We start from the raw sequence: 14172 nt of genomic DNA on the forward strand, positions 1-14172 counted from the left end.
CCATATGACCATGATAGTAAGGTATATAAAGTATGTTAAAAGTGATTAGTATTTTAAGTAAATTAAGATATTACCTAATTATGTTGGTAATGGGTTAATTATTGATTTGAGTAGGAAGTTGATAAATTAATTAGAAATTTGTGGATAAATATTTGGTGGAAACACTACCCCTACGTGGCAGCAAGTGAAAAATATGGATCAAAAACCTAATGGTGACTCTTTGGCTAGGTGGCTAGGTGGCATTATTTGGGGGATGTTGGCAAATTAATCTTTATCAAGTGGGGTCCACAACCACTATAAAAAGAAACCTCCCTAATTCATTAAAGGGAGATGGATGAGAGCTTCAACAAAAGTAAAGGATGAGAGCTTCAACAAAAGTAACGGATGAGAGCTTTAACAAAAATTCATACGAAACTATCTAATGCAACATCAACGTGACTTACAATTCTAAGTGAGCCCGGTATAACCTTTCTCAAGAATATCATACGAATTGTTTCCTACTTCGATCTCGTTGTTACGTGTTTTGTCGTGATTGACGTGTGTTAGAGGAATTGTCAGGAGAATCGTCTCAGGTATGTTAAGGATATCCCTTCTTTCGTTTTGGCATGATCCATATGATACAAACAAAACGAGCAAACACACAACTTTCATAAATGTCTCTATTCGTAGAAGCACTAGGGGTGCTTATATTCTTGAATTCCCATATGTCTTATTATTATATCTTCTGTTCACGGGTCTTAGAAAAATACGTAATTGACAAAGTTTATCCGAAGACATATTGATTTTATGACGTTCCGAGAAATCTTTTTAACTTAAATCTTATGCATTTCATTCATTTATACATGTACATTGACTCATGACCAGATGGTGTTATATACGCATATATTATATGTATATGTGATATGGGAAAGGGTTACGACATTATATACACACCACCACCTGATCAGTTGGTATACATTGATGATTTCACCCACAGAAGCCGAGATAATATGATGGAATGCCCTCAAAGGATTGATAATGTTATGTACATATATACTTACGCATGATACGACATTTATACGCACATGCATGACTTTATAAATATTTCAGAATTCACAAACTCATTCGGACTTACAGGCGGATTCTTTTACTCTATGTTTCTTTTATGTCTTTTATGTACTGATTTTCATGCCTTACATACTCGATACATTATTCGTACTGACGCTCATATTTCCTGGGGCCTGCATTTCATGCTCGCAGGTGCTGGTAAACAGTCTGACGGTTCCCCTTTTTAGGATCCTTGATCAGCGGAAGTTAGTGTGCTCCACCTGATCCGGTTCTATTATTGATTTTGGTACGCTATTTTTGTATGTAGATATAGGTACGACGGGGCCCAGTCCCATCCTTCATACAGTTATACACTCTATTATAGGTATGTAGACAGTCATGTATAGTTGGAAAATATGTGGCCTTGTCGGCTTCTAGTTTTGGATATATAGTTGTCTATAGCAGCCTTGTCGGCTCGCCCTACCGTATTCCGCATGTATATGTATATATGTCTTTTGGACATGTTTTCCTCAAGTATGTTATTCACGTGATTCAGCAGTTTATTGACAGATATTATTCATGACCTACCCTTAATTTATGTTTATATATTAGATGCATGCTTAGGGGTGTTCGACAGGCAGGACTCGGGCACTCGTCATGGCCCATCGGTTTGGGTTGTGACAGAAGTGGTATCAGAGCAGTTCTATCCTAGGGTTGTCTATAGACCGTGTCTAGTAGAGTCTTGTTTATGGGTGTGTTGTGTACCACACTTATGGATAGGAGGCTACATGATATTTAGGATGATTACTTTTCTTTCTAATCTAGATTGTGCGATTGAACTGAGTCGTAAGTATTCACTACTAATTTTTACCCTATTTATGTTCTTAGTGATGCCTATTACTACTAGATGACAAGCGCCAGCCGCTAGCACGGGTCAGAAGGCTATGAAAGTGTTAAAAGGAGATATAAGCTACACTATGGAGTCAGACCCATCGGAGATCATGGGTTCTATTGAGGAGGATCATTCCGAGGATCCATATGAGTCATCCGTTCAAGTAGTTTCGATTTCGCCGATAGAAGATGGGGTAAGAGGAGTTATGACCTCACCAAGGCCCTTAGTTTCATTATCAGGGCCCGTTGATCAGGGTATAAGGGGAGTGGAACACGGATTGGCACAACCAGATTTCCCTCAGTCTCAAAACTATGTCAAGGTATTTAAAGACACCGGCTCTTCTGAGGTTCCAGATAGTCCACAGTTTTGGGAGTCTATCAATCAAGGTTCATCTGTGTATGTCATGGGCTATGCAGAGGAAGAGGAGAGTAGTCGGGCCAAGAGGAGGAAGGTAGCTGATAAGGATATGAAGATTCCGCTTTGAAGTGTATCGGATCGAGGCTCTCATATAGGATGAGGCGAGGACCCTCTACTGTAGGCTGCCTCCAGATATCAACTTTTGGTTAGTGAGCTCCACTTCTTCCTGAAGTATTACCAAGTTAGGGTTATGTATATGTTATGTTGTTTTATGAGGACGTCGGAAGCCCTGTCCCGACTTATATATATTACGGTCATGCTTTCTTAGAGGTTTTGCAGACAGTATCATGTGTATAGTTTTGGGTATGACATGTCTACGACCTTATCGTTGGGTATGACATGTCTACGGCCTTGTCGGCCCCTATGTATCTATATAAACCTTTTCTTTTGAATTAGTTATGCGAGTTAAGTTCTAATATTATTACTTATATATATATATGTGGCATGTAATGACCCGTGATAAGTTTGATAATAAACAAGGATAAGGTACGTGGCGCTCAGTTGAGTAGACAAGTGAATAAGGTGACGGTCAAGAATAAGTACCCGCTCCCGAGGATCGATGATATATTTGATTAGTTGCAAGGTGCCAAGTGTTTCTCGAAGATAAAGTTGAGGTCCGGGTACCATTAGGTAAGAGTTAAGGAGAAAGATATTCCGAATACAGCATTCAGGACCAGATACATGCACTTTGAGTTTCGTGATTGTATTTATCGATGATATATTGGATTATTCCCGTTCAGAGACTCAGCATGTAGATCATTTGCGTATTGTGCTCAGAGTTCTAAAAACAAAAGGGAAGTTGTATGCAAAATTCTCTAAATGTGAATTCTGGTTGAATTATGTAGCTATCCTAAGACCCATCTACCCAAGCACATTAGTGTGACCATATAAATATAGATATATCTCAATTACACTTAGAAAACAATTCATAATCCATCTCTCTCTATTACAACGTGAAGAAACTCCAAAATATCAGCCTAAGATCTCTCTCAAAGTTATCCTAGGGTTCAAGACCAAATCCATAAGTTGGTAAGATGATTTATCTTGGAAGATCAAGATCACCTAATTATCTCTCTACTTTGTGGTTTGGGGTAAAGAACTTATTTGAGCTTGAAGTAAAGCTTAGTTGGATGAGTATTCTTGCTGCCAAGGTAAGGTTTAACTTCTCCTATATGTATTTAATATCATCTATGTATATTTAGTTGATATGATAAAGAAGACTTTGAAGTAAGTTGAACTTCATGATTGAAGTGTTGTAGTTACTGGACTATTTTGGAGTTGAATTCTTGATGTTTTATGGCTAGAAATCAGTAGAAATAACTTAATAATACTATTGCTATTGTGGTTGATGTGTTTGGAAGAAGATAAGACTTGGAAAGTGCAAGTTAGAACTTGGTTCAATAAAGACTTGGCTAGACCCATTACACCGACGGAGGTTCGTAGCTTCCTCGGCTTGGCAGGTTATTATAGGAGATCCTTAGAGGGATTTTCTTCTCTTTCAGCACCATTGACAATGTTGACTCAGAAGGGAGCTAAGTTTCAATGGATTGATGCTTGCGAGCGGAGTTTCCAGGCATTGAAGGACAGATTAACTTCAGCACCGGTTCTAACGCTCCTAGCGGGAACCGATGGTTATGCTATCTATTGTGATGCTTCGGGCATTGAATTGGGTTGTGTAGTGATGCAGTATAGTAAGGTTGTAGCTTATGCTTCTAGATAACTAAGAAAGCAGAATTACCCGACCCACGATCTAGAGTTAGTCGCGGTAATTCATGCACTAAAGATGTGGAGGCACTATTTGTGTGGCATTCATATTGATATCTATATGGATCATAAAAGCCTTCAGTATATCTTCAAGCAAAAGGAATTGAATTTACGTCAAAAGAGATGGTTGGAGCTACTGAAAGACTATGACGTTGATATTTTATGCCATCCAGGGAAGGCAAATGTAGTAGCCGATGCCCTCAGCCGTAGATCTATGGGTAGCCTATCATGTTTACAGCAAGAAAAGAGGGGGATAGCCCATGAGATTTATCAGCTAGCTAGTCTTGGAGTTAGATTACTGGACTCAGGTGATACCGGAGTTACTATTCAGGACACGACAACATCTTCTTTAGTAACTGAAGTGAAGGAACGCCAGTACGAGGATCCTGTGTTAGCTCATTACAGGGATACAACCCCTTAGAAAGAGAAGACACCATTTAAGATTACAGGAGACGGAGTCCTTAGATATCAAGAACGATTATGTGTCCCTAATATTGCAGGGTTGCATCGACAGGTTATGGGAGAGACTCACTATTCTCGTTATTCTGTCCATCCAGGAGCAACAAAGATGTATCATGATATCAGGGAAATATATTGGTGCGACGGAATGAAAAAAGATATAGAGGAGTTTGTTGCTCAGTGCCCTAACTGTCAGCAGGTTAAGATTGAGCATCAAAACCCCGGTGGATTATTGCAGGCTATAGAGATTCCGACTTGAAAATGAGAAGTAATTAATATGGATTTCATCATAGGCTTACCTCGTACCCAGCGTAAGTTCGATTTTATGGGTGATTGTTGATAGACTTACAAAATCAGCCCATTATTTGCCTGTTAGGACTACATATTTCGCAGAGGATTATGCAAGGCTTTACATTAAGGAGTTAGTACGACTTCATGGTATCCCTATATCTATTATCTCGGATAGAGGAGCTCAGTTTACAGCCAATTTCTGGAGGTCCTTCCAAAAAATATTGGGAACTCACGTAAGTCTTAGTACAATATTTCATCCCCAAACAGACAGACAGGCTGAGCGTACTATTCATACACTTAAGGATATGTTACGGGCCTGTGTTATAGACTTCAGGGGTAGCTGGGATGATCATATGCCGCTTATTGAGTTCGCATATAATAATAGCTATCATTCCAGCATTCAAATGACTCCATACGAAGCTCTTTACAGACAGAAGTATAGGTCGCCTATCAGATGGTTCGATGTTGGGGAAACTAAGTTAATAGGACCAGAGCTGGTACAACAGGCAATTGGGAAGATTAAACTTATACAGGAAAGGCTATTAGCAGCTCAAAGCCGTCAGAAGTTTTATGCGGATAATCGTCAACGAGACTTGGAGTTTCAAGTTGGCGACTGGGTATTCCTAAAGGTATCACTGATGAAAGGCGTTATGAGGTTTGGTAAGAAAGGAAAACTTAGCCCTCGGTACATAGGATCATATACGATCATACGCAAGGTAGGCCAGGTAGCATATGAGTTAGACTTGCCTTATGACTTGGAGTCTGTACATCCAGTCTTTCATATGTCTATGCTCCATAAATATATCGGAGATCCTTCTAGAATCGTGCCAGTTGATGATGTTCAGGTCACAGAGCAGTTATCATACGAGGAAGCTCCCATTGTTATACTAGATAGACAGGTTCAGATATTGAGGACTAAAGACGTAGTTTCGGTGAAAGTACTTTGGAGAAACAATAATGTGGAAGAGATGACTTGGGAAGCCGAAGAAGACATGAAGTCTAGGTATCCTCACTTGTTTCCTCTTCAAGAGGAGGATTCGACTGAGACATCGCAGCCTTAAGGTTCGTGTATGGATTCTTGTGTTAGTTAGTATCATTGGTCATGTGAGGCTATTATCGTTATTGATGATAGTGGCACTATGTGGCATTGAATTATTGAGTCTTCTACAGGAAGGGTTGGTAGTAGTACTGTTATAAAGGCAACTCTGCCAAAAATTTATATAGATCCGTGGGAGTTAAACATTCGAGGATGAATGTTTCTAGGGGTAAGTTTCGCCGTAAGTTAATCGACGTAAGCTCGGGAATGAGATTATTTTTGAGGTTATAAGTATTTATATTATTTGTAACAAGTGATAAGTGAGTTTCGTAAAGATTAGAGGGAAAACAAATCAAAGAATGAGTATTCGTTGAAGTTTGTTAATTTAGGATAAAATACGGTCCAAGCTATAATACCCCGTATTTATGGACTAGTACCATACAAGGTACCACATGACTATGATAGTAAGGTGTATAAAGTATGTTAAAAGTGATTGGTATTTTAAGTAAATTAAGATATTACCTAATTATGTTGGTAGTGGGTTAATTATTTATTTGAGTGGGAAGTTAACAAATTAATTAGAAATTTATGGATAAATATTTGGTGGAAACACTACGCCTACGTGGCAGCAAGTGAAAAATATGGATAAAAAACCTAATAGTGACTCTTTGGCTAGGTGGCTAGGTGGAATTATTTGGGAGATGTTGGCAAATTAATCTTTATCAAGTGAGGCTCACAACCACTATAATAAAAAGACCTCCCTAATTCATTAAAGGGAGATGGATGAGAGCTTCAACAAAAATAATGGATGAGAGCTTCAACAAAAGTAACGGATGAGAGCTTCAACAAAAATTCATACGAAACTATCTAATGCAATAGCAAAGTGGCTTACAATTCTAAGGGAGCCCGGTATAACTTTTCTCAAGAATATCATACGGATTTTTTCCTACTTCGATCTCGCCGTTATGTGTTTTGTCGCGATTGATATGTGTTAGAAGGATTGTTAGGAGAATCGGCTCAGGTATGTTAAGGATCCCTTCTTTCCTTTTGGCATGATCCATATGATACAAACGAAATGAGCAAATGCATAACTTTCATAAATGTCTCTATTCGTAGAAGCACTAAGGGTGTCTATGTTCTTGAATCCCCATGTGTCTTATTATTATATCTTTTGTTCATGGGTCTCAGAAAAATGCGTAATTGATAAAGTTTATCCGAAGACATATTGATCTTATGACGTTATGAGAAATCTTATTAACTTACTTTTTATGCATTTCATTCATTTATACATGTACATTGACCCATGACCAGATGGTGTTATATACGCGTATATTATATGTATATGGGATATGGGAAAATGTTACGATGTTATATACGCACCACCACCTGATCAGTTGGTATACGTTGATGATTTCACCCACAGAGGCCAAGATGATATGATGGAATGCCCTCAGAGGCTTGATAAAGTTATGTACACATATACCTACGCATGATATGACATTTATATGCACATGCATGACTTTATAAATATTTCAGAATTCACAAAGTTATTCAGACTTACAGGCGGATTCCTTTAATCTATGTTTCTTTTATGTCTTTTATGCACTGATTTTCATACCTTACATACTCAGTACATTATTTGTACTGACGCCCCTATTTTATGTGGCCTGCGTTTCATGCCCGTAGGTGCTGGTAGACAGGTAGACGGTTCCCCTTTTTAGGATCCTTGATCAGCGAGAGTTGGTGTGCTCCACTTGATCCGGAGATATTATTGATTTTGGTACGCTATTTGTTGTATGTAGATATGGGTACGACGGGGCCCAGTCCCGTCCTTCATACAGTTGTACACTCTATTAGAGGTCTGTAGATAGTCATGTATAGTTGGAAAATATGTGGCCTTGTCGGCTTCTAGTTTTGGATATATAGTTGTCTATACCATCCTTGTCGGCTCGCCCTACCGTATTCCGCATGTATATGTATATATGTCTTTTGACATATTTTCCTCAAGTATGTTATTCACGTGATTCAGCACTTTATTGACAGATGTTATTCATGACCTACCCTTAATTCATATTTATATCTTAGATGTATGCTTAGGGGTGTTCGACAGGTAGGACTCGAGCACTCGTCATGGACCATCGATTTGGGTCGTGACATATTCCAACTCCCGAAACCAAAATCCGAGCCCGGTATCAATAAAGTCAACTCTCAGTCAAACTTCTCAACTTTCCAACCTTTAACTTTTCAGCTTTTGCCAATTCAAGCCAAAACGACCTACGGACCTCCAAATCAATATCCGTATACATTCGTAAGTCCGAAAATACCATACGAAGCTATCTCAACCATCAAAACTTCATTCCGGATTCATCTATACGTAATCAACATCTGGTCAACTCTTTCAACTTAGGCTTCCAACCTTGGGACTAAGTGTCCCAATTCATTCCAAAATATCTCCGGAACCAAATCAACTACCCCGTCAAGTCACATAACTACAATTGAACATAGAATAAGCAATAAATGGGGGAACGGGGCTACGATACTCAAAACGACCTGCAGGGTCGTTACATAAATAAACTTGGAGTAAAAGAATTTACCTTTTTAAGTGGACCCTAGAAAATCTCCTCTTTAGTGATCTTGGTGATTCTTCAAGATTCAAGTAAAATCCTATAGATGGGAACCGTAGATGTGTTAGTTCTTGTATTTAATAATATTATAATATCATAAATATACCAAAAAATCATACCTTTAAGTGTGGGGTTGACCCTTTCTCTCTCTAGAATTTCAAAGCTCCAAGATCTTGTACCTCTTTCTCTCTCCCCAACACTTGCTATTTATTGCCAAAAAGGGCACGTAGGTATGGGCATAAGCTATGGATACAACTACCGACAGAGGCTACAGATGGATGCTACGTGGCCAACCTCCACTTTTTTCCTTTCCTAGAAGTGCCTACGCAGCTGGCATAGGATACGCCTACTACCTGCATAGGCTACAGATGCCGGCTATGTGTGGCTCAATAGGCTACGTAGATGAAGACTCCCCTACTTACCCTATTCCATTTTTGCGACGTAAGCCTGCATATGCTATTATGCCCGGAGGCTACGCATGTCTACTCAGATATTTTGCTCAACCATTCCAGGTTATGCCTAGATTCATGCAATTTGGGGACCTCAAATCCTCGCGACCTTCATGCCAAGTATGTCAATGGCCATGTTACCCTCTTGTAGGCTCGTACGTACTTTAAAGTCTCGTTAATAATTTTTTCTAAGCTTGATTTAATTATGAAAAATCCTAGGGGTTTACACTTGAACTTTGAGGGTTTATACCAAGAATGCAATCTTTAACTTTAGGAAAATTTGTGCATTACCCTAATGGTTTTAACGACTTTTCTATTTCTGTGATGGCACTTTATATCCGAAGACATCTAATGGATGAGTTTATCATTCTTCATGAGAAGGAAATTAACTAAAACTTATTTATATAAAAACTTTCTGCCAATTTCTAAAGTTGGAATATCAAACTCATAATTTTCAAATCAAATTGTGTCCGTTAGCAAAGTAATTTCTTCACAATTCAAATAACAGCTAATTTCATTTTATAAATCTTGTAAAAACATTAAAGTTCAATTAATCATTAATTAGTTTATATGTGATATTCTTGCCTTATCGAAAGTTTTTCTTTTCAGATTGATAATTATAATTATTTTAGTCCCTTTTTTTATCTTTATAACTCCAGCTGCTTATGTGCCCGTAAAGGGCAAAAACTTAGTGTGTACTCTAATATTTGTACATTCTTCTATTCTCACTTTATTCCTACATAACCCTATCTATACACGGCAACATAGGTTTTTTACTTGTAAATCCTACTTAATATATTGGCGTTTGCATTGGTTTTTGTTTCTTTCGCTTTAGTGTGGAAGTTGGTTTGGTTTTCCGCTGGTAACTAATATTCTGATTATTCAAGTGCATAGGGAGTTATAAACTTTGAAGTACCTTCTTTGATTAGTATTGCAATTCTTAACAAGCATCTTCTGAGCTTTCTTTATTATTTACCCGAAAAACGGATAGAGTTGAATTTGTACGTATTTCTAAGGGTATGTGATATAACTTGACACAAATAGTAAGAGTAAATAGAAATATCGAATATTGACTGTAAAGAATGAAAAATAAGCAAAGTTGAAAAGAGGATGATTTATGGATTAAGCAAGATGAATCAATTTATGAAGCTAAAAAAAGGGACAATTCTTTAGTATGGGAGTGTATGATATATGAGTTACAATGTAGTTACAATGTATGCAAAACTTATTCCTTTACAGGAATATAGCCATCCTTTTTATGGTGGGGGGGATCCTACTTTAGATATAATTAAAAATACATAGTGGGGAACCCATGATAAATCAGCTTTTTCCTAATTCCCGCCGAGATTCTCTCCATTAGTGCGGCTGCAACGACTCTTGTCTATGAGCTCGATCTTGATCGGACTCAGTATTGGTCGGTATTGGTCAGTTTCCAGTTTTAGAGCTCGAAGCGGGTTTGAGGTCGATGCCGACTTAGGGTCCGATAATGACTTGGGCTCGGTATTGGTTGGCCTCTGGCCTCTAAGCTCGATTCCATCACATCTCATCATTGTTCGATTTGGACCCGAGCTCGATAATGACTTCGAGCACGATATTTGACCTGTCCCTGAAACTTGAAGCTCGTTTGTGCCTTCTTCGGATCCCATCTCGATATTATGAAGACTTTCTTCGGTCCATTATGTTACGATCTCGATCAGACGTACGAAGGACGAAATCAGTTTCGAACGTATACAGATAATCCCCTCGTTTCTCGGGAAGGATGTGGCGAGAAACGATATGATTTCCCAACGGCTCGATTAGATATAAGCTGACATTTACATCAGGCTAGATCATAACGCACGTGATAGCTGTCCCATCGGTTTAGTTTTTCAAGGCATTTAATGTGTGTCAGATGATGGTCGGTCACTGTTGATACTGAACCGACATTGCTTAATCTATAAATAGCCCCTTTCTTTACCATTTATCACTTTTGCGTCTCGAATCTCCAAATTTTATAAAGTTCTTCCTTGCATCTTCTGAGTTTATCTGTAAATCTGTATTTTTTCACTACAAAATCTCTCTTCAAAAACACCAAATCTTTGTTACCTCCTATTTTCGATCTTTAAATCCAAAATGGAGAAAATATCAAAAACCATTCCTCAGAAAGAAAAAGCTTCTTCTTCACAGCCTGCCGCCGACAAAACACCGGTGGAGCCACGGCCTGAGGAGTGTGTTCCTGGGGCGTGTATTCTTACCTCTAATTTTAAAGTCGACAAAGGCTCATCGGTTCCCGACCGATGTAAGCCAGTATCGAGGTATATGTGTTCGCTAATCAAGGGGCACCTCGAACAGCTAAAGAAAGATTGCAATTGGAAAAATAAAGAAAGAGTAATCCCGTCTCCTGAAGAAGATATCACCATCCGTGTGAAAGGATTTTTAAGCGTATATACTTACCCTTTCACGTTAGGTCCTCTCGATCCTGTTATTACTGATTTTTGTCGTCAATACCAAATAACCCTAGGCCGGATCCACCCTTCTTCTTGGCGGATCGTTAGTTTGATCGGTTACTTCGTGAACAAAATCGAGGGGATGCCTTTCACCCTCAACTATCTCATTCGATTGTACTGCCCTCGCCTCTTTCGAGGCGAGTTAATAAAACTTCAGCGTCGGGCTACCAAGGTTCTGTTCTCGAGCATAGACGAGGACATGGATTGAGGCTGGATGGGCAGGTTCGTTCGAGTGAAGACTTCGGACCTGATTCCGACTGAAAAGATGCCATTTCCCGAGGAGTGGAACATGAAGCGTAAGTGTAATTCTGTTGTTATCTCCTACTATTTTGCCCCTTCGTTTCTTTTTTCACCGATATCCCCTTTTTGTGATGCAGCTGTTCCTTGGATGCCCGGTGCAGTTCCCGACCTCAAGAACTGGGTACAGGATCTAGCTTCGACCTCCACATATGCCGAACGTTCATGGCGTGATTTGTCAAAGGGCCGATGGGAGGCCAAAAATCATGGTAAGCCTCTTTCTTGTATCTTTGGTAGTTCAAATGAGATGCTTTCCATATACTTAAATCAATTTTCTAGTATGTAGGTGTGGGCAAAGATGCAGTTTTGAGGCCCCCGCCCGTTAAGGAAGAGGCTTCGATCTTTATTCCAAAACCGGTGAAGGATAATAAGAGAAAAAAGGGCCTTCTCCATCGAAGACCAAAATCGAAGACAAGGATGGCTCATAAGCTGAGGAAGAATAACATCCCCTTGACTATGAAATCAGTTCTGCATCTAAGGGATGAAGACGAAGAAGAAGAAAATGACGGGTCCGTGCTGGTGGCCCGAGCGAAGAAAACCATCGATGCCCCAAAGGTAGCTGAATCGATGGTGATTTATAAAGCCCCGCCTCAGACTGAGGAGATATCGGAGGAAGGTTCGGGCAGAGTCCCTGAATCGTTAGAGATCTAGGATGCTTCCCACCGAAGTCAACAAATGGTGGGTATATCAGAAGGGGCCGGTCTTGAAGCTCTCCGAACTGAGGAGAACGCCCCAAGCGAGTTGCTTGGGGCAATAGTAATCGGAGGCTCGCCCACTCTCCCTGCCTTTTCAGAAGGGGCGATTCGGGAAGCCCAAGCTTTGGGGGCCCTCGAGATAAACCGATCTCATGAAGGGGAGGATCCCTTCTGTGATTTGTTTACTGGAGTCGAGGATGTTGATGTCCCTAGTGATGTGTCAGGCCTTTTCTGTGATGTGCAGCAAGCTCTGAATCGGGTAAGATTTAACTCCCTTCGTTGATATTACTTTTATGTTTGCTATTCTTCTCTAACTTCTTTTCTTCTTTCTTACGTAGGCCGCAACGGTTCATCAAGAAGCATGTTCTCGGTCTCGAGCTAAGTTGCGTTGGTATGAGGCCGACATCCGACAGGTCACGGAGGAGAGGAACGCCCTTAGACTCCTCTTCGGGCAAAGGGAAGAAGAGATCAAAGACCTCCGAGCTGAGTTGGCCAAGGCTCATCAAGACCAGACCGACCTGACCGAGCAGGTAATAATAATCTTAAAAACACATGGGCTCGATCCTGGAACGGTGGCTAATATTTTGATCTCACAGCTGCAGCAGAAGCTTGAGGTGATTGGGAAGCTTCGTGAGGAGGTCGATATGATAAGGGCGGAGACCTTGGAATGGAAAGATGGCATGGACCGTCTTGCAGCAGCAAAATAAACTGCTCGAGCCCAATTATCAACGGCCGAAAACCAACTTCAAAGCATGAAGGAGAAGAGCTCGGTTCAAGCAAGAAAAATAGAGGAGCTCGAGGCATGGTTAGCCTCCGAACTTGCCAAGGCCAAATTTGACGCCGAAAAAACAAAGGCCAATGCAGATGCATTAGTGGCTGTCTATCGAGTAGATGCTGAGGCTGCTCAGGTACAAGCAAGAGAGGTGGACGAGACCACTAACACTTGAGCACATTGGGTTGCTGAACTTGGTAAATGTCGATCTCGGAGGGAGACCCTCACGGAGATCCATGCTCGAAGTTTTGATCTCGCCGAATAAATAAAAAGGGCTAAAGAGCTCGAAGCCGATGTTGAATCCTTGGCTTTCGATGATGATGATGATGATGATGATGATGATGGAAGTAAGAGTGGGTCCGAGAGCGGGGAGGAGTATGATGGAGAAGAGACCGTCCCCGGAGATAACCAAGAGACTTAGCCCTTAGTTTCCATTTTGGTTTTTTGTGTAGGGTCCTGTTAGGACATTGTAAACATTCTTGTATATATATAAAGATCTTTTCTTTTCCTGACTTGCCTTTGTATTATTCTCTGCCTTGTGAAGATTTTGTTTCATTCATGCCTTATGAAGGTTTTTATAAGGCTTTAGGCAATTTGATCAAATTTGGATCTTGTAGCCTTTGTAACTGAGTGAGTGCTTGCTCAAACTCGAAGTGATGTAGCCCGTAGGCTTATTAGTCGAGTGAGTGATTTGAACTCGAAGTAATGTAGCCCGTAGGCTTAATGGTTGAGTGAGTGCTTGCTCGAACTCGAAGTGATATGGCCCGTAGGCTTAGTTAGTCGAGTTAGTGATTCGAACTCGAAGTAATATAGCCCGTAAGCTTAGTATTCAAGTGAGAGTTTCGAACTTGAAGTAATGTAGCCCGTAGGCTTAATGGTCGAGTGAGTGCTTGCTCTAACTCGAAGTGATGTAGCCCGTACGCTTATTAGTCGAGTGAGTGATTCGAACTCGAAGTAATGTAGC

General features: G+C 40.1%; 1 protein-coding gene across 1 annotated transcript in view; it reads left to right on the forward strand.

The window, feature by feature from the left end:
* The first annotated feature begins 12416 nt into the window (after positions 1-12416).
* Positions 12417-14172, forward strand: part of LOC142166409 (uncharacterized) — a 28506-nt gene continuing 26750 nt past the window's right edge. The window contains exons 1-2 of the mRNA XM_075225620.1: positions 12417-12695; positions 12775-12966. Coding sequence (XP_075081721.1) covers positions 12417-12695; positions 12775-12966 — 471 coding nt within the window. The remainder of the gene's footprint in view (positions 12696-12774; positions 12967-14172) is intronic.

Source organism: Nicotiana tabacum, chromosome 2, assembly GCF_000715075.1.
Source record: "Nicotiana tabacum cultivar K326 chromosome 2, ASM71507v2, whole genome shotgun sequence".
Classification (NCBI taxonomy): Eukaryota; Viridiplantae; Streptophyta; class Magnoliopsida; order Solanales; family Solanaceae; genus Nicotiana; species Nicotiana tabacum.